This window comes from Papilio machaon, chromosome 11 (assembly GCF_912999745.1).
Source record: "Papilio machaon chromosome 11, ilPapMach1.1, whole genome shotgun sequence".
NCBI lineage: Eukaryota > Metazoa > Arthropoda > Insecta > Lepidoptera > Papilionidae > Papilio > Papilio machaon.
The window spans coordinates 4,156,001-4,182,198 of NC_059996.1; the positions used below are offsets into that span (position 1 = coordinate 4,156,001).

The window sequence follows — 26,198 nt, forward strand, 5'->3', positions numbered from 1 at the left end:
CATCAAGCGACTCGGCGGTACTGAAGATTTTTACATTGTTAGTTCTTTAAATTATTGTTTGTTGAAAATGTTTCGTTGAAGTTATTTATAATCTTAGGGAATATATTTTGCTTTCAAATCAAGCGTTTTTTTTTTGTATAATTCCTAACATATTTTGGGACCTAATCTTAATATTACTAATATTATAAATGCGAAAGTTTAGATAGATGGGTGGATGTTTGTTTAAAGGTATCTCCGGAACGGCTCAACAGATCTTGATGAAATTTGGCATACATGTAGAACATGGTCTGGAAGAACAAATACTTATTTTTTATTCCGGTGTAACGGAGTCGCGGACGAGAGTATATTTTAAAAATCTTAACCTACTTTATTATTTTAAAGACGAATTTATTTTATTAAACATTTCTTTCATTGTTCGCACACATTTCACAAATATTGAATAAACTTGAAAAATGTAATCGTAAAAGTAATCATCTATGTAATATGAAAGAAAGTTGATATTTTGATAGGAGTTAGAACTGTGATTTATTGGATGTTCTGTCGTATTAAATTTTTATGAGCAATACGTACCGGGCACATATGTTATTCACAGTTTATTCGCGTATGTAAAATATTCACAACAGTGCTTCTTTTTTGCGAAGATAGTTAATTTGTTTACTGTGGGTTTCCACTTTAAAAACACTTGTATTAAAACATATTTTTCCTTCGACATCTATACATATTAATAAAACTAAAGTGTATGTAATATCAAGAAATAAAAATCATATTTCGTACCCATGAAGTATTTGCGTTGTTGATAACGAAAAATCAATTTACATAATTTTTGTTTGTATGTCTGTCCACAAGGCCACGTTTGCTCCGGGTAATTCCAGAACGGATAGACCGATTTTGACGGTAAGGTAGATGATGCATGCGGGCATATATTATATTACTACTAAAATATTTTTTTCATTCTGCCCTAACGAAGTCACGTATGACCATTCACAACGCGTACGCAACGCATGTTGCACACAGCTTTTAAAAGTTTTTCGGCATGTGCTAAATTAAATTATTCCATTAATTCAAATTGCAATATAAAGAATAATGTCAAATTTGAATTATGGTGGCTTTTCATTGAGATATTTATCATCGAGTACATTCACGAAATGTTTTAATTAACGGCGTTATCACTCACAAGGCAATTAATATAACGAAAACTTTCGAATGACAATTTAAAATGAAACCAATTATGCCGCTGTAATACCGGGAAATTTTCAATAACAATTTCATATTATAATTGTTTTTTTTTGACTTCAATAATTGTGATAGTGTCCCTCTTTCACATTACATATACTATGTTATACTTTTAGATACTATATTTACTACACTATCGCTATATTTACATTGTAGAAACAACAAATATATGTTTCTAATTCCTCTTATTCACTTTGATAAAATGGAGACAATTAATTTTATTCAAATTTTACAGCAGGGGAATTTTATAGTTAGAGCATAATAAGTTACTTAAATCTTTATACTGAAGGTAGTTTGGTACTTCCTGAACATCTAATCATATATAGTGACTCTCTTCCGGTTACTTTTAAATTACATTTTATAAAACAAATGAAGTACAAAGTTTAAGGGAGTAAAACTTATTAATTACTAGCAACTACTAGACAACTAGCTTTACTCTAGTGGGTCATAATTAGACAAAGAAAATATAAAAAAATGCTACCGGTCATACACCGACCGCACTAAGCTGTCGACACCGACTACTTAAAGCAGTCCGTGTATGCCCTTAGCTTACATAATTTATTCAACATTTAATTTACACATGCCTTAGAGGGTTACATACATTAAGGGATGCGAGATTTGCATAAAACGATTAATATTTACAATTCTCAAAACAAGTATTGTTTATGTCGCATCAACATAAAGTAAAATCCACTTGATTTAAATAATAAGAGGCCAAGATAAGATAATCATATCACGCAATGAAAGCTCGTCTTAAGGTCTTGTATGTGTGAGAAATTACGTAGTTCTCGTAGAAATTTCGTGTGGAAGGAGGTAATTAATAGAGTACTAAATTATATCCTAAATAAATTCTGTAACGAAAACTATACGACGTCAGTAAAATTACTCATAATTCGAAAATTTAACTTTAAATATAAAATTTGTAAAAATGAAAGGGAAATCGATATAACTTGTGGTCATAAAACATTCGTATGTTTTCAGAGGGCAGTCCTTGTATCTAAAATTTTAAAAGACCTTAATATCATTATATAAATTAATTTAAAAGAAAACTAGAAGATAGAATAATACAAATTGATATGAAATTTAAAAACAATATAATTTTAAAACCAACAAACGAAGTCGTGATTTTATTTCGACTTATAAATACCTTTTCGTAACAGAATAAAATTAAGTAGTTTATCGGATTTCATTTGATTATAATAAATCAAGATACGCAAAGACGTTCTCATTTATCAATCGGATGCGGACTTGTGAAATTCATAATAAATTCATGAAACATTAACGAGTTAATCTGCTGTGTTGATCTTTAGATTTGAGATTTCTTTGAACTGTAAGTAATGACAATCAGTTTTGTATGACATAAATTAGTTTTCGAGTCTTCACTACCGTAACGCCTGTATACGACCATATTACAAGATTAGTTTCTAACAACTTTGGCTAAATTATATTGATATAATAATCTACTTTAAAAGCTTGACTAACCTGAATTAACTAGAATCATTTATCAAGTTTTAACTTCAAAGTCTTGATTAGCAAAATACCTCTTAATTCTTCTTGCAAAATGCTACACTTTGAATGACAACTAAGAGCCAGGATTAATATTCAAGCTGAATACAGGAACAGTACAGTTTAATACTCTTTTAACTTGGCCCATTATTCACGGCGGTTCATGTTCCCAACTTGGTTCACAAACGGTACGCATAAAAACTTTTGGACGACAGTGAAAATTCATTTTTGTAATCAATTTCAATCGTGTGTAGAATAATAAATCAACGCAAATATTTTTATATGTATGTAATATATGATTTTTTACGTCACTGAACTGTTTTGATCGTTGTATAAAACGGCAACCGCTAACTGTTAGTTTCTGAGACCAAAATCTCTGTAAAAAAAACATATTGTCATCACTGTAATTGCGAGTATCTTTGACAAAATCGTTATCAAAAATCAATGTTTTTTTTTTGCATGTTAATTGCAAGTTTTTACTTACCTTAAAACAACCTTTTGGTGTATGATAAATAAAGAGTTATATAAATCACTGTGAGGAAATTACTAACTTAATTTTAACAATATCACTTACACAGAGGCTTTATCAGACAATCAAGATGTCATTGTTCTTTTTGTATTAAGCAAAGTGCTCATTCTCGCACCTCAATATATCGCCCTTGATCTTTGCATTACAAAGAACCCAATCTCAATGGAACTATTGTCTTAAGAAGTACCTTACAACGTCGGCCTTGCTTTGAAACGACTCGAGAGCTTTGTGGGGTGTTTAAAATTTACAAAGAAGCATTTGTTACTATGTCCAAAGCTATTTTTCGTATCGATATGTATAACGCATACGCACTAAGTATATTATATGATTACATAACAAAAAAACGTTATCAAGAGACTTATTTTTTATCAAAATGAATATAGTTACCTCAATATTTTATTGATAAAAAGCAAAATTGATACAGTAAACTAAGTTAACTATATGTTAAAGTTTCATATCATAAATGTACTCAAATATATACCATTTATATCTGGCAATTTATGCGTTTGGCACGGTTTCAAATATCGTATTTGTTTGTGTAACACGAGCGATATAAAGTTAGCAGCCAGTGATAATCTCGTTCGAATTATTGTATTATATTGTTACGATATAAAAAGATAAACGGCCATGAAATAAGGCTTGTAAGAGGCTTATCGGGAGTACTGGCGGATTTTATCATCCCGCGGTGGCTTGCTGTCCGCAGAGGGAGCCGACAAATGTTTCAGTAATTTCAGTTCTGTTTCAGACGCGGAGCCCGGAGGCTGCGTTCTCATGTCCCCTTTCCTAACATTGCTCTCGATACGAAAGTAAATTTTCGATGTTTTAACTTTGATCGAAGTGTGTGTCCTTTTTTTGGGTAAATATTATTTCATCCATAATTAATAATTTAAGGAGTATTTTGTGATCTAACATTACTTGATATTTTGTTAACGAATGTTGACAGAATTGACTGATGTACGTGGTAAGTGATATGATACCTCTACTAATTCTCTTTCGTCCTCAGCCACTTAATCATCGATGCCTGTCGTTTTATTTTTGGACATTATGTTATATTTCATGACCGAAACTAATGGCCAAAACTTAAATGAATGGGACATTAGCACTACTTATTAGATCAATCTTACTTGTCACTAATAACATATATGCGAATGTTTGGATGGATGTATGTATGGATGTTTGTTTGGAGGTACCTCCGGAACGGCTCAACGAATCGTTTTTTTTTAATTCCACGCGGACGTACCCGCGCGCGACAGCTAGTGTAGTAATAATTTAAAGTGCATTTAATTCGGGTGGCGGAGCTCTTGAAAGTGTTCATAGACAAACAAAATTGTAGTGAAAGTTTAAACGCACCAATTTTATACCTTTTCTTAAGTTAATAAAAAAGTTAAAATAACATATCTCAAAGATGATGAACAAGATGGTAAATGCGTGACCCTTATTATTATTTTTTTTTGCAGTTTTTATTTTTCTGTGCATTAGTTGTGTGTGATTACCCAAGTGCAAAAAGTGTGTTATTTTTAACATAAATGATACTTATATGAAACACTATCAGAAAATACAAGCACAAGTTTATATTAAATGAAATTTAGAAAAAGGGTCAAAAATATTTTGCAAAAATTATTTAAACATTTTCGCATTGAATGAATTTTTCACATATTTTTTTAACCATACGTTAAACAAGTGGCTTTATTTAATTTAACCTTTGCAATTGAATTACTTCCAGAAACGTACCCTTTTATGGTTTGTTTGCTTTACATTATTTTAACAAATCTTTGAAGAAGGTTAAAAGCCTAACGTACGTTAAATAAATCTTTGTTTTATCTTTCCTTAATATATCGACATATAATAACAAAAATCAGTTATAATACTAAAGTAAAAGAATGATTTTTTGTTTACTTTACTTGGAAATAAATATTTTAATATTCTTAATTTAGGTATAGGCTTGTAGGAAAGATACTAGAAGATTTTATAATCCATATTTTACAATTTGTATTTAAACTAGCTGTTCCCGCGACTTAGTCTGCGTGGAGTTTAAAAATCTTAAACTTTCATTTACTACATTTGACTAAAGCTCTCTTTTCATTTCTTACTTCAGGCTAAAGGTTTTTAAACTATAGACTAAAGTTTACACTGAAAGTTTACGCAGCGGAGAAAAATGTTCAAGTAATTATAAAATTATTTTAACTCGGCTCTTAATTACTCGACTTACTTCGGCTCAATAAAACATCTCAGTAACTACATTTAAAAAATAGTTTTCATTTGTGTCACGAACTAATAGAGATTCGTGTGTAACGTCAATTTTCGGACATTAAGTTTTCTTCTACACAAGACTGGTAACACACAATACGTATGATTTATGTCCTCATATTTTATGGTCCGCAAAAAGAATATGCCTTACTTATATAATAAGCTTTATAGAAATGTTAAAATGGTTTGTAACTTATTTTTATATTAAGATTTATATGATTGTAGACAAGATCAATTTGTCTCAATCCTTTAATATGTAAAACTAGTAAAATCCGAATTCATAGATATACAAAGTGCTAAAAATTCAAGTCAATAACAATGATAATCACTTCTATAAAAATATAAAAATATGTTTGTTTGCTTTTTTTGTAACTTACTCAATGAATATTGGCAGCGATTGTTATTAATATTTTATTTTATTTATAATGCGTTGTAAGCTTTGGGATGAGAACAAAGTCTCACAAAATTATTTAAAAAAACAATTTTATTGCAAGGTAAAAAAATAATTTTAAATTTAAATTAAAGTAAAAGAAGTTAAATTAAATTAAGTTAAATGAAATAAAGATAAGTTAAATTAAATTAAATTTAAGGAAAGTAAAAATTAAATAAGAATAGAGAGTAGAAGTTTTATGGTAAAGAATGTAAAAACATTTCTAAAGTTTTTTTTTTAAATTCATATTTGATAGTTACATCCCTAATGTCTGCAGGTCAACTATTAAATATATAAGGTAAATTTTTCTGAAAATTCTCAGAAGTTACAACCTTCCCCTTTTGTAAATTTATGACCGCGCAAACGTCACATCAATGGCTCTGCTAAAATTGAATACTTTGACACTTGCTTTAGTAAATTCTGTAATCCTAAGTAATCTCTTAAAAGTTTCGGATTTGAAGTTACAAAATGAAGATTTATGACTGATTTAGTCTAGCAAAAACCCATCCATCCATCTATCCATCGAATTTTTATCGCGATGTAAGAAAATTCAGTAAATAGACATTATAAAAAATAATACTTAAATTAGTACCAAAAGTAGTTCTATTCTATATCATGCAATTTCTCAAGTTATCTGCTTGAACAATTCAAAATTATATATTCCTTCCAAAGCCGTGTAATTGGTTTAACTTTTCTCTAGCTCGTAGCACTTCGCTTGAAAGGTTCGTCTTAAAATCATTTCGGAACATAATAATAAAAGGAAATAAAGCCTTTGAAGAGAATAAGGCTACTTGTCAAAGGTTAAATTTATTGTCTCTACATAGCTTTTATGTCTAGAGTTTCGAGATAGCTTTTGTGTCGTTTTTATTTTCCTTTGAATAATGAAGTTTGACAAAAATGATTGCGGTTCACATTGTATTATTGCTGAAATACCAGAAAAAATGATTTACCAATTTTATTATTATTATTTTATTTTCACTTCAAATAAATATACTTGTCACCCCTAACTTGGGGTAGGCTCCAAGCCCCTCAGTGTGGACGTATAGTGAGCTGATGATGAAATATACTTTATTAAAATTGCGTTGTAATTGTAAATCACATGTCTCCCATCTAATATAGAAAATGGTGCATTCTAGAACCCTAAAATCAACGGGCTAAATGTTCTGTTGTCGATTGAATTTAAAAGCCATCTCAATATTTTTGCGATTTAACCTTACTGATTTTGTACCATTTCATTTTGTTTAATTTCTTTATATTAGTCCCCTTTGTTATATTCTACATTCATTCAATATTATATTTGTTCTATACTATTTTTTATCTGTAACCTACTAAGTTTTACCAAGGTATATGTAAAATAGTTAGTAGTTTTTAAATAGAAAAAATTAAAGTGATTTTGGAAGGCACTACGCAGCCGAATGTCGTCTGTCGAACGTACTGTGCGCACCCATATTGAAAACCCAAGTGTTTTATTTTGCTGCATCGCCGCCATCCTGTACATGTTCTTTAAATAATCTTACTAACATAAATGCCAATGTTTGGATGGATGGATGTTTGTTTGAAGCTATTTTCATAACGGCTCAACATATCTTGATGAAATTTGGCATACATGATTATAGTCGGGAAGAAAACATAGGCTACTTATTATTATTTTTTTACACCGCGCGAACGGAGTCACGGGAGACAGCTAGATATTTATATAAATATCGTAAAAATTATATTTGATTACATATTATGATATTACTTACAAAATTAAGAATTAAAAAAATCACTCAACTTATTGCCTCGACATTATGATGAACGAAAGTACTTTATAGTAACACTTATTTTTCTTTACTACTGGAAATAAAAAGGAAGGAAAGCACCTTTTATGTGTTCAATGGCACATCCCACTACGAAAATTTTCTCGTTTGAAAAACATTTGCAAAGTTGGATCGTTTGAAAAACATTCCTCTGTTGGTAAACAAAATAATAATTTTTATTGTCTTCTTCACAGTTTTATGTAATAACGACAAATGAAAACAGTTACTTAATAGTATTAGTGTATATAAAATATTAGTTTATTTCCTGTGATTTCTCCTGCGAGGAATTCATAAGTTTGACACAAATTTACATTTTCTAGACCTTTACAGATTCTAGACTTTACAAAAAGTACGAGACACGTAAAGAATTATTTTTACGGAAAAATGTTTTTCAAGTTATTCTGTTGAAAAAAAAAAAAGTTATTCCATATAAACTTGGAGCCCCTACTTTAGGAGACCTTTAGTGGATGAATTTGTAAAATCCCTTCTTAGTGGACGCTTACGTGGTAACAGGCTACTCTATGAAAAATTTCAAGTCCCTTGACCCAGTAGCTGTTGAGTCAGTTTAATTTTTTATATACATAGTATGTATGTAAGTGTTTATAAAAATAGATGATGTAGGACAAAAATATTGAGGCTAATAAAAGGATTTTTTCCTTCTTATGTGAGTCAAAATTAATAAAAATAAGAAACTAACCTTCTTTCATGAATTTTATTAGAAGCAATGAAATTAATCTTAGTACTTTCATTTTTTTACATTCTTGTAATGAATTGAAATAACCAAACATTGTTATACAAATATTGTTTGCTACTTTGTAGTAAATACGCAATTCTGTTGGAAGATTTTCCATCATCCCTAAGTCAACAATAAAAGGTCTTGTAATTTCATTTTCGTATTGTATTTATGCTTTCATGAGTAAGATTTGTTCTGTTACACAAATTATATTTACATAATTTTTTATTTCATTTCATTTTCAACCGACGTATATGTTATTATTTATTTCATTTTACTTGTTAAAATCGCTAAACACCTTCGGACGTTTATTAGGTTTCAATAGAAGCTGAATTTCAATATTTCTTGTAATATTAAACATTTGAATTATGACGTCACCTCTTGCTAGAAGCCTTATGACAATTATGAAACGCACGTAAAACCAAGGGGTCGTGTGAATAATTAATTTCCTCAAAATCCAAATTAAATCCTTGATTGTTGTATGTAATAAAAATTTGAATAAATAGAACATGAAGGTAAAATTATACTAAAAATAGTCGTTGCCTGTTTTCTTGGAAAAGCTAGCAAAAGAAAGCCATTTTGTCGCCTCTAGCTGTTTCTAATGTATGCAATTATAACGCCATTTTATTATTTCTTTACAATTTTAAATGAAATTTGACGAAGAAAATTTATCAAAAATCGATCTTAAATCATAAGCTTTTATTGACTTGAAGAGTTAACTAAAGATTAGAGCTGTCTAAAAACGTTCAAATGAAAGTGGAGTGAAAAGGATACGAATTTGAGCTTGCGATACCTATTTATTTGATCAGCAGAATAGCAGTATAAATATAAAACATCAGTATTAATAAATAATTTTCAAGAATCTACACATTCTTAGGAATTACTTCGTGAAGAGTTGTCTAGATATGTATTTAGATATGATATATCTAATACCAGACTCTAGGTGAGTTCACAGAGAGGCGCCTGTAATTTGTTAATAGCAATCTATCAATTAAGGCGACCATTGTCGACTCTGATCACTTGTCTGTTCTGTAATTGTACAGATTCGACTAGTGCGATTCTCAAGTTAGGCGTGAAGCTGGTGCTAATTTCACGAATATAGATTTAGTCAACATTGAAAGTGGAACAGCGGAACTAAATGTTTTGCCGCCGTAAGCAATTCTTTGACTAAAAATTATCTATATCCAATAGTTACTTCCTTGGAATAGTCGGAAATGTAAAAAATATACTTGCAACTCTAATTTAAATTAATGAGGTCGAACTGATGTCAAGTGCGTCTCGTGTGTCACCTCCGAGAATACTCGTTGAAAATTGATATTTCATTTGAATTCAAATGATGTTTTATCAAAGTCGTCTTATAGTCTCTAGTTACAATATTTCATAAACAAAAATGTAGTAACTTTGATCTATGAGTAATATTAAATTATTGATTTAATGAAAGTAATGTGTATGAGGGTTACATTTTTAGTTCCGTCGATACTAAATATTTTATCAGTTATTTCAAAATCATCGTTGATAAATATGTGTAGGAACACGACAATGTTTTCTCTATTCATTATGCTATTGAAGCGATTCTTCGACAGAGAGGCCGATTACTGGAGATACAATTTCGGTACATAAATAAATTAAATTAAATATTCTAATATATTTGAACGGCAACACAATTTGTTATATTTTTATAGTCTTTTTTCTTTTCCTTTAAGAAGAGCTTAAGATGTTGAGTTATGACAAGCAGTAGTTATTAAACAAAATCTATAAGGCCTTTACACAAGGCAACGTAAATCGTCGAAACTAATGTCGCGAAATTCGCGTTGCGCTCGCTCCCTACACACTGAGTTGAATCATTATAATTAGCACACTATACGTCCCCACCGGAGTCTACTATAAGTTAGGGGTGACTAGGTAATAATCAACCACGCTGGCCCAGTGCGGGTTGATTATTACTATTGACTTCACACATATCTTTGAATTTCTTCTCAGATATGTGCAAATGTACATAAGTAAATCAAAAACACATTGGTACATGGCGGGATTCAAACCCATGACCTGAAGATTGCAAGTCAAGTGCTTAACTCCTAAGCTAATTTCCTTTTAACTTCCTCGTACAATGTTGAATCCTAGGCGTGAATTGTTTATTCCTACAGTACAGGCATAGCGGCTAAATGTCAATTGTATAGATTTGAAAACTGCAGTAACTTTTTTCACGACGATATTGACAAAGAGGTTGCGAGCGACTGTATTTATCGATGACAGAAATTTCGGCGACGCGCCCTGTGTATGAATCTCCACGAAATTGTTGTGTAAGTTGCTTAGGAACTAAACTCGTCGGGTTTCGAAGATTTATGTTGCCTTGTGTACGAAGGGCCTTACTTGTTTACCGTAATTTAACAAGAGAGTAGCTAAAAGGTGCCTCACTCTTTAATTAATATTATTAATAAACCGGGTAACACATTGAGTGAGCACTTCACTTAGCCTAACAATCCCGCCTCTTGCTTTGGTAAGCTACTGTAGTTTTCAACGGGTGTACTCTACTATGAAATGTGGTTTCTCTTCCTTTTAATTAAGTCAAGATTCTTGCGTGATGCCTTTGTACTGACATTATTACGTCATTTGTACAAGTAGTTTTTACAAGTAGAACTACAAGTTATTAGTTATTAGCAATTACAATATATGCAATAGCATTTTAAAAGTAGACGGAGGAAAATTATCGCATGATATTTGTTTCTAAACGTACATTAAAGGAATAAATATTATGAAAGCGATTTTAATAGAAACTGTAACCGAAATCGAAGTTTTGTTTTAGTTTAAGACTGAAGAAGGCTATAGAAAAACGAATCCGTCTAAAAATGTTTTATTCGTGGCGTCTATAAGTAGTATATAAGTGTTGATCAGTATTATGCCTAAATTTAAGAAATCTTCGTAAATGGGAAAAGTTAAATTGAAATGGTTTTCTTAATTTGAACAGGTCTGAAAAACAAAATTACTTGTTTGTGTCGAATTCTTGTGTAAATTACATTTAATAACTTTATTAAATTACTTGGAGAGACTTTAAATACTTTCATTTAATTAGATTTTTCTAATTTGGTTACAAATTAGCACTTGAATGAGGCCGATTTTTTGGTTCTTTTAATTTATAATTGGACTTTTTGTAACAAAATATTTCGGAACAATGTAAGAGGTTGTAAAATTAATAATGACTAGGTGTTTGGCGCGACTATGTCCGGGTGCAGTTCAAACGTCCAAACAAATTTTCAACCCCTTTTTTTAAATAAATATTCTTTAACTCGTAAAATTTCAAGTAATTTAAAATAACGTTGCTGCGTTCAAACTTTGAACCCCTATTTTGGACCTTTAAGGGATGAATTTTGTAAATTCTTTTCTTAGTGCCCGTCTGCGTCGTAACAGAAATCTATACGTGCAAAATTTTAAGGCTTTAGGCCCAGTGTTTTCGACTGTGCATTGATATGTCAGTCAATTAATTTACTCTTTTATACATGTTGTATACATATATTTTATTGCATTGTGTAATTTTATTATAGCATTTTAAAGTCTCAAACTGAAAAAGGCCTGCAAGAATATACATAAACATTAATAACAAATAAATAAATAAAATATTAAGATTAAACGTAGACCTCTTTTTAAATAAATTACTAGTTTGTATGCGTTTTCAACGTTACGCAGGTTCTATTAAAAGTAATCAGTATTTTCGATCCTATTTCTCTATGAGGGCTATAACCACGTCCCATCTCGCTTTCTAATTAAAATATACAAAAGTTTTGAAAATCGCTCCAAAAGTAGTGCAGGAAATTTTTAAGTTCAAAGACGTCAAGCAACTTTATAAAAGTAAAGAAAACGAACGTAGTTATTACTACTCTGTATAATTTGAATTATTATGTAAAATTACAAAACATTAATGGAAAGATAAGATTAAGAAATATTGTGGTACAATGCGACTATTATACTATAACCTCATCCGGTAAAAACCGTAACCATGGTCATGTTTGACGTGATATTTTAGTGCAAATAAACAACACAGTACAACAACTACAACGTTTAGTTTGGTTTACTTTATGAATAAAACACACAGAACGAGAACATACATTTTGAAGACGAGAAGTCGTTAGTTTGCACAGACTACTCTTCACGTCTTAGGCGTCTTAAAAGTAAGCATCTCGGATATATATGAAAAAAAAAAAATATTTTCACAAAAATCCACAACGGCTTTCACTTGTTTCTTTCCTTATAGGATTTTTCGGGTATATAAGTATGTTTCCATACCTGGTTTGCATGTCCTTTCTATTGTGATCGTTTTTAGCCTACGCTCGATTGATTTTAAATGTGAAGTGTGATTCGATTCATATTCGTCCTCGGATTGTTTAAACGATTCAGTGACTCACACATCCTGTATCAGTCGTAGCGCTAAACCAAATGATTTCCATATTTTACGTTTATTCTAGACTAGCTTTTCTCGTGTGGCTTCGTCCGCATGATATTCCATTCATTTGTGTTACACAGAAAAACGTTGTTTTGTTGTTAATATTGCGTAAAACTTTCAATTGCAAATGTAAAAAAAACAATCGCAAACAAAATGCACTCAAAAGTTACCTAAAAAAACCAATTTCAAACAAAATGCACTCAAAAGTAACCTAAAAAAACCAATTTCAAACAAAATGCACTCAAAAGTAACATAAAAAAAATTCAAACAAAATGCACTAAAAAGAAACAAAATAATGTCATGAAAACTCTCTAAACTCTAGTAGTTAGTAGTAGGGGCTCAGTTTTCCGCAACTCCACGACAAGCGCGTATTTTGGGTGTCTCTAAACTCTAAAGAAAGTTCTCTTCTTTCTTGTAACATGTCTATATTGTATAATTATTGTTATTTCGCAGTCGGTGTCGGCCGAAGTAAATATATGAAATTTTATATTTGAGATGTATTAGACATACTTACGTTTATGTCCCTACTTAGGCCGAAACCGACTCCAAAATAACAATAATTATACAATATAGACATGTTACAAGAAAGAAGAGAACTTTCTTTAGAGTTTAGAGACACCCAAAATACGCGCTTGTCGTGGAGTTGCGGAAAACTGAGCCCCTACTACTAACTACTAGAGTTTAGAGAGTTTTCATGACATTATTTTGTTTCTTTTTAGTGCATTTTGTTTGAATTTTTTTTATGTTACTTTTGAGTGCATTTTGTTTGAAATTGGTTTTTTTAGGTTACTTTTGAGTGCATTTTGTTTGAAATTGGTTTTTTTAGGTAACTTTTGAGTGCATTTTGTTTGCGATTGTTTTTTTTTGAAGTCGGCTATTTTTTTTTCTTAAAATTTTTGTTTTATTTCACAATTTTTAGTGAATTTGAAGTTCAATTACAAATTTCCTTAATACATATAAAGACATAAATAAGACAAATAAAGAAAAGGACTTTCCTATTTGATATGTGTGTACTTCAATTCAAAAACTAATTTAGAATGCAGCAGATAACCACTTATCCTTTAAACAATGAAATAATTATCAAAATCGGTATACAAATTGAAAATTACCGAACTAATACATCGTAGCCTGCCTTTAATTTTGTCCAGCCGCGCGCCGCACTAGCATTTTTCGAATGCGCGTAGTTTTTAATTATTTAATATCTCCCAAACTATTGATCAGAATTACATAGTTTAAAGGCTAACGTAATCTGCATTTAATACTCTAGCCATCAAACATATTTATTTGGATAAGGATTCATATCGAATATAATATAATAGCGCCGTAAGCTTACGACGCTGTTTTTCGTGTGCATTTTAATCGAAGTTTGTTCACAATAACATGGTTTTTGTGAGACATCCATAGATGATAGATATATGCCACCGAAGACGTTTATTTAGCAAATTTAAGGATGTATAATTACTCCATACATCATTTTTATGTAAGTCATATAGTTTGACCTACGTAAGCCCAGAAAGCATAATTGTGCTTTTCGTGTAGCATTTTTCGTTTCCGCGTAATTTTATTCTTACGATATCTCCTAAACTATTAGACAGAATGATATAGTTTCAATTGCAAATATAATCTACATTAAATTCTCTTGATAATGAACATGTTTATTTACATAAGGGTTAATACTGAACTCGAATAATAGCGTCGGAAATAGGGCATGAATTTAATTGATGTTTCTGAAGATAAAAATGGTTATTGTGAGAAAACTATAAAAGATAGATATATGCTATCGCGGACTTTTATTTAGCACATTTAAAGAGCTTCAATTCGCCATACATCATTTTTATGTAGGTCCTATAGTTTAGCCTACGTAAGCGCTGAAAGCAAAAATGTCCCTAATGTTCGCAACAAATTTTGAAGCTATATTCAAAATCTACTAGTCTTCTAGTTATTTAAAAAAAAAAACAAAAAAATGGGACCCACCTGCAAGCACTTCCTTTCGATTAAAATATTTTTCATCAAAATCGGACCACCAGGGGCGGAGTTTCGCGGTAACACACATAAAAAAAAAAAAAAAAAAAAAAAATACAGTCGAATTGATAACCTCCTTCTTTTTGAAGTCGGCTAAAAATACAAATGTTCAAGTGAAAACGTAGGCCTTCGCCATTGGCTGAGAATTACCGTTACCATGACAACCATCTATCAATGCTGCTGTATAAGCTTACAATTTTTTCCCTTTCTCGCACAAAAATTTATTCAACTTACTCATCCCCTAGGTTTAATGGCGTGAAAATATATAACCTAAAACGTGTCGTAAGTATAGGGCTTTTATTAAAAAAATATATATATTCAAAAATATGCACTGATTACTACGATCCTGCGTTGTAACGAAGTATGTGTTTACACTTTATTATGTTAATATAGATGAGAGATATTTCAGTTGCTTTTTAATACCTACAAAAAGCATCTTTTGTTCATTATAATTATACATTTATATTCCTAAGGCAAGTCTCCAGTGATAGCGTGTTTTGTTGGCGTCGACCCAATTCTTCGTCCATTTATAAGCAACGGCCTCGTGACCTCGGATACTTTGTGAATTTTTTTCACACATTAGTGTCATATATAATGGTTAATATTATGTCTTTTCCCGTCATCGATTGTAGTTTTAAGCAAGCGTAAGTTTTTATAACAGCATGATATAAAGATCCTCTGTCGTTATTACATCAAATGTAATTAAACAATTAATAAGTATTTTTTAAATTATAAAAGTGAGTTTTCACTGAAGAAATAATTTAACAAATGCATATTGTTGTCTCTGTTGTTTAGAGAAAATGAATACAAAGCTTTATAGTCCTCCATCAACAACAAGTATTGTTATTGTGCGCCGAGTTGATCGTTGTTCTATGGATAATAATAAATCTATTTGTGTATGAATGCTTCGGCCGTAGTGGACTACGGTAAAACAAAATTAGTACTTACAGTATCTCGATTGTTTGCCCAACTGTATACTTGAACTTCCTCACACAATCGCTTTACGAAATCAATTATGGCCGGCGGTGTTTCCTAACAGATACGACTTTGGAAATTATAAGAGGGGAACAATATACTTCTTTCTGAAGAGGGCTCCTGTTTTTTTTAACTTTGTGCTCTACATTTGTCAACACAGATTTATTCGTCATTACCTCCCAAAGATCGCAGTACGATGTTAAATAACGTATAAACATCGCTGTTTAAAATCGTTCAGGTCATTTAAATTGAAGGCGGTAAAATTGAATTATACATAGATACATCGTGCAAAAACTGCGATTAGGCACTTCGTTTTGTTCTGCGTTTGCGATATGTTTCACGCATATAGTGTTCTGTAGATTTAAATATTTACTAGTAACATTATTATTTCAATAATGGTCTTTCCTAACGCTCATTGGCAAAGGTTGTTGGATCTTATTTATTTAAATTAGTATCGAGAGGCGCCAGAGAGGTTTCTTATTTGTTTTGTAGCGACATCTCCGCTGGAGTGGGTCTGGCTTCTGCCAAATCCATGTCGCAAACTAATATAACAATATACCCCTGACCTAAATCGCCCACGATACTTGGCGAGTTCATTTCGTTTTGATAGATGGGCATGTGGTGTGTTAACACTTTTATAATAATTCCAATGACGCAATAAGTATTATTTACGCATTGATGTAGGTTTAATAGATAATGCTTACATTATTGGGCTACCCAAATGCGAATTTTTATACCTGTGATATATTTACAATTAATTTGTTTATACTTGTTACAGATTAGATCCTGATTTCAAGATTCGCCTAATGCAAACTTAACCTTACTACAACATCTAATATGTGCTGGGTACTTTTTGAGAAGACAATGACATTCATTGTATGGCAGTGTTATAAAACGATTTTATACATCTGAAGCGTGAAGGGTGTTTGTTTTCAAATGATCTAAATGTCTTATTTAAAAGAACATTGCGCTGCAGTTTGCAGGCGCCGACTATGTTTGACTCGACCAAAGGCGCATTGCTAGTGGCGCCCTCTCTCTCTAACAGCTCGTGCTGGCTGAATGGTAAAGTTTGGCCTTCAACGTTGCCCGCGCCCGCGGACATACTAAAGGCTCTATTTATATTTACCCTGTCCATGGCAATAGTTTTCGCTAACCTTGTTCTTATCTGTGTTCTGAATAACCGACGTTACATTAAATACATTGATAATCAGGTTGGTATTTTTGATCTTTTATTTTATTTGACTTTCTAGAAAATTTGAGAGCCCAACGCTTCCCTTAACTACACTACTTGATTTATGTAATATTGTATTGCTTGAGTCCTAAATATCTAAGGTAATAAAAATATGTATATGTATATGTTTCTTTACTGTTCATTACTGAGTACCCGTAAGCGTAAATCCCAAACAAAAGAAAATATCTTCTATCTGACTAGTTAAGAGTAATTTTAGCTTCTTTTTCTTTTTTTTATTATTAAAAATCCTTAATTGTGTATTTCTATGTCATAGATACATACATACTGTAATATATATTTCACAGCCAAGGTATTTGCTGACGTCATTGGCACTAAACGACCTGTTCACGGGGATACTCATCGCTCCAGTGGCACTCCTGCCTGCGTTATACAAGTGCTGGCCATACGGAGAAATATTCTGCCAAACACAGGCAAGTATCTTTTTCTGTTATTATGAGATTGGCAAAAATAAAGTACTTATTAAAAAGGTACGGAACTTACCCAATTTACAATAACCAATATAAAGCCTTCCCATTTCCTAATTAACTATTAAAACAAAAGCTTTACCTATAATCTATTTTTAAAACGAACGATTTTAAACGTACACCTTTTAAGATAAGTAATTTTTTGTTAATTTAGTTATTAAAAATGTTATAACGCAAATATTACATCGTGATTGTTGTTTTTCAACTTTAAGTTATCTGAAGTTAGCAAGTATTATTATGGAGACGAGAAAATGAGTAAAGTTACTGAAATAAAGTTATACTTTAAGAGGCGAAGTATAAATACAAAGTTAAGCAAGAAAATAGTAGTAGAGACGTGTTTGTATTAATTTTATTTTGATCACAATTCGAAATGTAAGCACAAATTGGCTTCTATATAGAACTTATGGTACGATATTGCAGATTTGATAGCGAATTTTTTTTTTTACAAAACGGGCATATTCGAGGAATAAATGATAAGACGAACACAAATTATAAGTCAGTGTATGGACATAACTTTGAAATGTTTCTAAAATTGTAATCACTACTTCTGCCTTTGAGTATTGGCGTAAGTATTGTCAATATTTGCATGAGCATCGTCAAGGGGAGGGTCAGTGGGGGTTCAGCTCCCCTAGAGAATAGGCTAATTGTTTACATGATTCCTTGGTTCCCTAAAAGTTGTGCTGTTAATAACATTTCAATAGCAAATTAACGTAACAACTAAAACTAAATCGATTAAATATTTTATAGCTCGTTGGCTAATGGCTCATTTAGTGACCGTGCAGAAAATGTAAAAGGCCGACAAAGTTTCAAGTTCTTTGACTCCGTGCCTTATCTGCTAAAAGGGCAGCGCCGTTGTCGTTGCTTTATAATTAATTTCCTTTAACGGTAATTACCACGCTATTGGAAAGTCACTGTTCGGAAACAGAATTACAATTTATACGCAACGTTCTAAAATCTTTATTAAGATTTTTATGATAGATTATTTAGTAATCAAGTTAGTAGATATTAGAAGTTCAAACAGTAAATTGCTATCGTTACTTGTTCAGTAGTGGTCTAACTTTTCTTTAACTAATAAAAACAGTTTTTCAGGCATTATTACGTGGTGCCGTAAGTCAACAGAGTGCGGTTATTTTGGTTTGTATGGCCATTGACAGGTATTTGTATCTGCTCCATCCAAATACCTATCAAAAGCATTCGAGTAAAAAGGTATGCTGCACTGCAATTAGTATAACATAGTATTTATTTCTAATCTAATCTTGACAGAGCTTTATTTGTATATTAGCTGTAGCCCGCGACTCCGTCTGCGTGGAGTTGAAAAAGTAATAACTATGATCTACATCTATGTCAAATTTCATCAAGATCCGTTCAGTCGTTCCGGAGATACCTTCAAACAAACACCCATCCATCCATTTAAACTTTCGCATTTATTATATTAGTAAGATTGATTCTGGTGAAAATTCTTTTCTTCTGAAGCTACTTCAGACAAATATTGTAGTAAAAAGCGGCTAAGTAAGGTTTAAATAATACAATACTTAAAAATATTAAATAGTTTTAGGGAATTTAATGTTTTACTTTTATTCCAGGGCTGCGTATTAGTTATAAGCGTGACTTGGATTTTGTCAGTATCGTTATTCGCGATCATGGTTCTTCCCAGATCTGGATATTACTTCAATTCCACTGGCCTAATGGCTTGTGATGTGTTTCACAGCAGAGTGGCTTTTAGGTAACAAACAAAATTAATTCTCGTATTACATATAACCAATTGTTTCTAATTGTAACTAATCTTTGACGTTTGTATTAGAATATTATCCTGCTGTGCTTATTACTTTCCAACAACAATGGCTCTGATGTACTGCTATGGGTCGGGATTCCACGTCAGTAAATCGAGGACAAAATGTGATCAAGAACCAACAAGACCGAATGGTGTACCTGTAACATGTTCCAAAACTAGTCACGGAGAACTAGAGACAGTTGTAAGTCTTAAGAAATTTCGAATGAATAGATCATTCACTTTAAACTTTTTTGATACTAAACCTTTTTAATTGACTCTTATATTCGTATTAACATTATCTGTCGTATTTTTAGCAAATTCAGGCACCAGTACGACCACACAGTTTAAGTACGTCTCGTACGATGGCAGCTATGTCCTTAGGTTTCATTGTTATGGTAACACCAGCTACAATAAAAGAAGTTGTGGCAGCATGTACGGGATGTAAAGTAAGCAATACTTTCTTATTTATTACAAAATCAAATTGTCTATTTCAAATATCTATATTTTCTCAGGTTCCACCATCTCTGGACTTCATCGTGACGTGGTTGGCATTAAGCAATAGTTTCTGGAATCCATTCCTCTATTGGCTTTTAAATGGCCACTTTCGAAGAATCAGCAATGATTTGGTTCAATATTACGTAAGTTCATCTTTTGCATTAATGGTGAAATATAGAGATAAAATGAAACTGACAATGAATTATTTTCACAGGTTTGTTGCCGCAGAAAGAAGACTTATGCATTCTACCAGAAAAGAACAGGATGTTGCGGTTCGCCAATTACTTCTGAAGGCATACATTCTAAAGGTGAATTTGAAGGCCTCGGTGAAAAATACTGGGGAGAAATTTTAGAACGCACCGTTTCATCTACTTCTTTGCATGCTATCCAGAAAGCTTGTCATAGAGACGTTCTTCGGTGTACTGGCTCATTTAAAGGCTGTCCGAGTAATAGCTGTAAACATGATCCTAGATATTACGATGGATATGGACCTACCGAGTACAGACAATTTGACCACTCAGCATTTCAAGTAGAGTCATGTTCTCGTCAGTGTAGACTGAAGAATTCAGACTTTTGTCTATTTCGACCAAATCCAGAATTTGAATGCGGCCGTTCACGATCAAATCTAAGCTTAGATGAGGGAAATTTGGGAAAAACGTGTAATGGCAGGCATTCTGAATTGTGAGAAATACCGAACTGTCCGGTTTTCGGGCATAGAAGCAATAGTATAGGTATATACCCAGGTGTGGAGCATTTTAATACGAGTGTAAAATGGAAGTTTAATGATTCACCATGCATAGAAAATGATAATGTACAAAATTTGGAACATAACCTTGATAGAATACGTAGCCTCAGCCATGAGCGAAATTTTATTCAATATGGAGGTAAAGATCAATTATTGGAGGTGGAAGTGAATAATGTGGTTGAGGATGATTCAGATGAATCCAAAGACTGTATGAGTGTAGGTTGTCGTGAAGGTTTTGATGAAAAAGGTGAACATTGTAGTGTACCAAAATTTTCACGTCAGTCTTCTCTCTCAAACAGAGAACTAGACGTTATTAAAGAAAGCTCAAGAAGCTCTAGTGATACGGAAGTAACGTTGACGCGATGACTTCCGAAGGTGACTTTTCACAAGAAAGTGGATGTCGTTCACTTGGAACATTTTTAGTAAAAGGGAGAAGTAGTGATTATGATTATGTAGCGAAGTGATGTGTGTTCGGTGTTAAGAATTGTAATTATTAAAAAAAGTACGTGGATCATAAATTTTCGTTATCTTTGTGAGTTGTTGCTTGTAAGTAACGAATATAAATTCTAATACATGCATATTATTTATAAGAATACATTCCAAATTAACTGTTAGTTTGGTTCGTTTGTTACCTACAATAAAAGATTTTTTACCAAATACAAATGATTATAATAAAATATTTTGATGAAATGATATCGTAACGCATTGAAAATGTAGATTTTTTCTATATTTTATAATAGTTTATTGATATTTGTAATTTAGACGTGCAATAAATGAATTATCGATTTTGATTTCCTAAAAAATACTATTCATTATATCAAAACAAAATATCCTATAAATTTTAATAAATTTTCTGTACGATGTAAAATCTTGATTGTTTGTGAATAAAATTGAAAAGGATTACTGTAATGTAAATCAAATTGTTTTAAGGTTATCCACTGTGCATTATTTTCGTTCCATATAGAAATTCCGTCTTAAAAAATATTTGTTTTTTTTTTTTTGTTATATATCTACTTCTTGATATATTATGTATATAAATCTAACGCCGGAAAGACTGTGTTCCAAAATATTCAAAGTCGCACAATTCTTGAATGTGTAGGAAGTTAGTTTTTATGTATGTCTTAATTGGAGATTAATTATTTCTTTATCAAAAAGAAATAAATTGGTCTGTTAATAATTACGCTGTATTTTATTTAAACCTTACTATCTACCTTACCTCTATAGAGAGTAATTTGCTATTCATTGTCCCTTATGCATACAAATAGAAATATTTGTGCTATTTTAAAGTGACGCTTTCAGCAACGTTTTTATGCACTACTCGTATAAATTAGGGTTTAATACAAAGGTCTTACACATAGTTTTTTTTTTTTTTTTTTATAAGAGAAGGGGGCAAACGAGCAGCGGGAACACCAAGGTGTTCATCGACGCCCATGGACATCTGCAATACCAGAGGAATCGCAAATGCGTTGCCGACCTTTAAGATGGTGATACGCTCGCTTCTTGAAGGACCCTAAGTCGTAGTGGTTTGGAAATACCGCCGAGGACAGACCATTCCACAACGCGGCCGTGCGCGGCAAGAAATTTCGCGAGAACCGCACTGTTGTGGAATGCCAGCCGTCCAGATGGTATGGATGGTACGTGGCGGTCTGTCGGGTCGTCCGATGACGAAACTCGGCGGCAGGAATCGTTCCAAACAGTTCTTCGGAACACTCCCCGTGGTACAAACGATAAAAGATGCAGAGGGAACTGACGTCCCTCCGCAAGGCCAGAGTATCAAGCCGATCGGTAAGAGCTCGGTCGTTGACGATTCGAGTCGCTCTCCGTTGTATGCGGTCAAATGGAAGAAGCTGGTATTGAGGTGCTCCTGCCCAGAGGTGCGAGCAGTATTCCATGTGGGGCCGAACTTGCGCCTTGTACAGTTGTAGGCGGTGGCCCGGCTGGAAATACTGCTTCGCCCTACTGAGCACACCCAGCTTTTTGGAGGCCAGCTTGGCCTTGTCTTCCAAGTGACCGCGAAACTGAACGTCACTCGATATGTCAACGCCGAGAATACCGATACTGGCTGAGGCAACCAGGGGAGTGCCCTCAAAACGAAGATCTACGACAAAGGGTTGTTTTTTAGCGGTAATGGCGCACACTTGTGTCTTTTTGGGATTGAATTCAACGAGATTTCGTCGACCCCAATCCGAAACTTCACCCAGTAGGGTCTCCAGTTCAGACACAAGTTCGGTCCGGTTCTCATCGGCAATAGCCCGAGAAACATTGGCACGGGCCGTATACAGTGCGTCACACGTGCTATCGTCTGCATAACAATGAATGTTGCTAAATTGCAGCATGTCATTGATATGCAGAAGAAACAAGGTGGGCGACAGTACACAGCCCTGTGGGACACCAGCGTTGATTGGTTTCGGGTCAGAGCACGCACCGTCAACAACGACCTTGATGCTCCGACCCTCCAAGAAGCTAGAAATCCAGGCGCATAGTTTCTCGGGCAGCCCGTAGGAAGGCAACTTCGCAAGAAGTGCTTTGTGCCACACCCGATCAAAGGCTTTGGCCACGTCCAAACTAACCGCCAGGGCCTCCCCCTTGCCCTCGATAGCCTCCGACCATCGATGCGTGAGGTACGCAAGAAGATCACCAGCTGAGCGACGTTGTCGGAAACCGTACTATAGTGCATTTAAAATCCGAATACACTTTCCTTATATATTCTTTCTGCGTGTTTTTAAAATAAAAGAAGCGATTTCAGTCTAATATATTTATTAAGATGAAAAATATTTTTGCAAAGCTTCTAAAATGAAGAGGTTTATAATTTAGACAAGCTCATGAAGAAGCTACTGTTGTTTCCCTTAGAAAACTTTATCTAGCGCTATACATTGCATCCTTTCTAGATAATGAGGTATAAAAGAATATTGAATTTATTTTTGTAGTAATTGGTTGCTGTTGGGTTGTTTTTCGCAACATACATATATATATAACCTAGGCTCATTATATAGCTTACAAAGGTCTAGAAATGGATAACGTACAAATATGTCTCATTATTTTCTATGCAGTCGGTCAAAAATAAACTCTGTTACATACCTTTATATTCCTGGGATTAAAACCATTTGATTTGAACATATCCTTAGACTTAGTACTTTATTAGCGGTAGTCGGGCTCTTAATGCTCTTAGGGTGACCTTCACAAAGAGTAAGTTACCACAGAAAACCTTGACGAGGGTAGGAAAAGGCCTCATTGGAATGTGTTAGTAATTCGTTACTTATAATATTTACAAGCAAAATGTTCCTGTACTTTGATAATTTTGAATATTTTAATCCAAAAAGGGTATTAGGTAATTTTAAGGTATTTTTAAAAACTGCAAGTTTTTAAAAATACTATTTATAAACTAATAATAATATTTTTAAACTCTTTAACAGTCAGATTAACGCTAAGATTAAAAAAAAATAGGTATACACCATCTATTCAAACAATATCAAGTCTGTTTCAATAGAAGTGCATCATAATCTCTTACGTCATATATTTATGAAAATGGTTCTCCGAGTTGAACTTCTAAAGTGGGAAATTACAAGTTAATATATTATACATTTAGCTTTTCACAGCTCGTCAGAATTGTAACATTGCAAATCTAAAATTATCACTAGTGAAAACTTTTACACAACGCAAATTATCTTGTTCAATGAAATCAAAAGAGATAATTTGCGTTGAAGTATTTTTTAACTTGAAACGTTTTTTTAGGTTAAGGTGGAAAATGAGCAACGGATCGCCTAGTATTAATGGATCCGACGCTTATGGACATCCGCAACACCAGAGGAAACGCATTGTGCGGTTAAATTGTAATTAAACAATTTTTTTACGAACATTTTAACGAATGTTTTTATAACTCTTCTCTCCATTTAAGGTAGGCTATTTTGCCGTAATCATGTGGCCGCATGCTCGTTTGCCAGCTTTTAAGATAAAAAAATAAGTTTCTGAGAGATATTCAGTTTATTTAATTGCCGATTCTAATTTGGTCCAATTAGGATGGAGAATTTCTTAAGATTATAATTTTAGTGAAGAAAACTTGAGAGGTGTCAAGGGACACCCGGATGGAACGAAGTTCCTTTCGATTAATTAGTGAAGGAACCAAAGTTTATTCTATGAATAAAAAACTTAAGTCTTCACAAGAAGTACATTTTATTTCTATGAATTTTCGTTATATATTGTCACGTCGTTGCCATGGTGAAGTAGCGCTCATTCGTCTATAGCAAAAAGTGTCGTGACAACTATTCGTAAGAATTTTTTCCGTCTAGCCCCCTTTCACAATGCGCGATAAGGCACTACGTTCCAATAATCTGCCTAATCAACACCAAGGAAGTTATATAATTATCAAATCCACTAATTAATCAATTCATGCGGCCGTAAATTTACTCGTTCATTTCGAAGCGTGAATACAAATACACTGAATAGATTTATCTCTGTCCCAAACATTGCAAAAACGGAATCTATCTAATAATATCAAATAGATATCAAGGTATTTTGTTTCGAAAATAACTTTAAGTTATTGGTCTAATTAAAAACCATTAAGTTTAAAAAAAAATCGAAATCAGCTCTAGTCACTGTGTAAATAATCTATCTATTTACTAGGATTATCTAGGATTATAGAGAAGAATTATACAAATAAGTATTGATTTTATACATGTTAGCCCAAATATTTCTTATAATGCGGGAACACATTTTTCACTTAAGAAAATAAAATCTTGTCATACCTAATAAAGAACAATCTTATAACGTGTAATAATTTTAGTGTAAAGTTTGGCGAAAATTAAGATTATAAAATCTCTGACGATACTTAAATATGAACAGATACATATTTTATGACAACAAAGTGATCGTAAAAATAAATCATAGCGCCTGCATGTTTATGAGATGCAAAGCATTTTGCTTACTGTTAGTCTAATAATGGTCTGGAAAATGGCATTAAAACTTTTATATCGCCATGCATTTAGCGCTCATCAGCTAAATAAGCCATTAGCTGTTAGCGCATCAAGCGTGGCGACTGTAAAACTTTCAGTAATTCTATTGTTCTCTGCTAAGCTTTTCAGCGATCATTAAAAACTTTAAACGTTATTAAAGCGGCATTTAATTTTTTTTGTAGTGTAATAAACAGTTTTTCATTTTTTTTTATGCTCTCGAGTTTTTATATGCGAATGTAATAAATTATTTTATAAATATAACATGATAACATTATAAACCGAACATTTTAGTTAGTGGAAGTTACGTAATTTAGATAAAAACTAGATTAAAAAATAGATAGAAAACATTTTTTTTTAAAAAATGTGCAAAAGACATTGTATCAACTACGTGGGAGGAATATTGAACACGTGTCGAATATAAATAGCTTATATCGGAAACCTTTTCAGTAATCTTCATAACAATATCAACTTATTCTTTTACGCTCAAAACAAAAAGTTTTCTTTCAAAATGTACAAAGTAATAAGGTGACGTATAGTTAGTTTTACTTTATAGGTCCCAAATGAGAAAGACGTAATGGACTAAAATTACGTTCAAATTAAGTGATATGTATAA

General features: G+C 32.4%; 1 protein-coding gene across 1 annotated transcript; it reads left to right on the plus strand.

The window, feature by feature from the left end:
- Positions 1-16,826: 16,826 nt before the first annotated feature.
- On the plus strand, positions 16,827-20,629 carry LOC106719676 (trace amine-associated receptor 8b). Its single transcript, XM_014514068.2, has 8 exons — positions 16,827-17,120; positions 17,446-17,571; positions 18,715-18,831; positions 19,209-19,348; positions 19,427-19,598; positions 19,711-19,842; positions 19,909-20,034; positions 20,106-20,629. Exons 1-8 carry the CDS (start codon positions 16,902-16,904, stop codon positions 20,574-20,576), a joined length of 1,503 nt encoding a protein of 500 aa, XP_014369554.2. The 5' UTR covers positions 16,827-16,901; the 3' UTR covers positions 20,577-20,629.
- Positions 20,630-26,198: the final 5,569 nt, after the last annotated feature.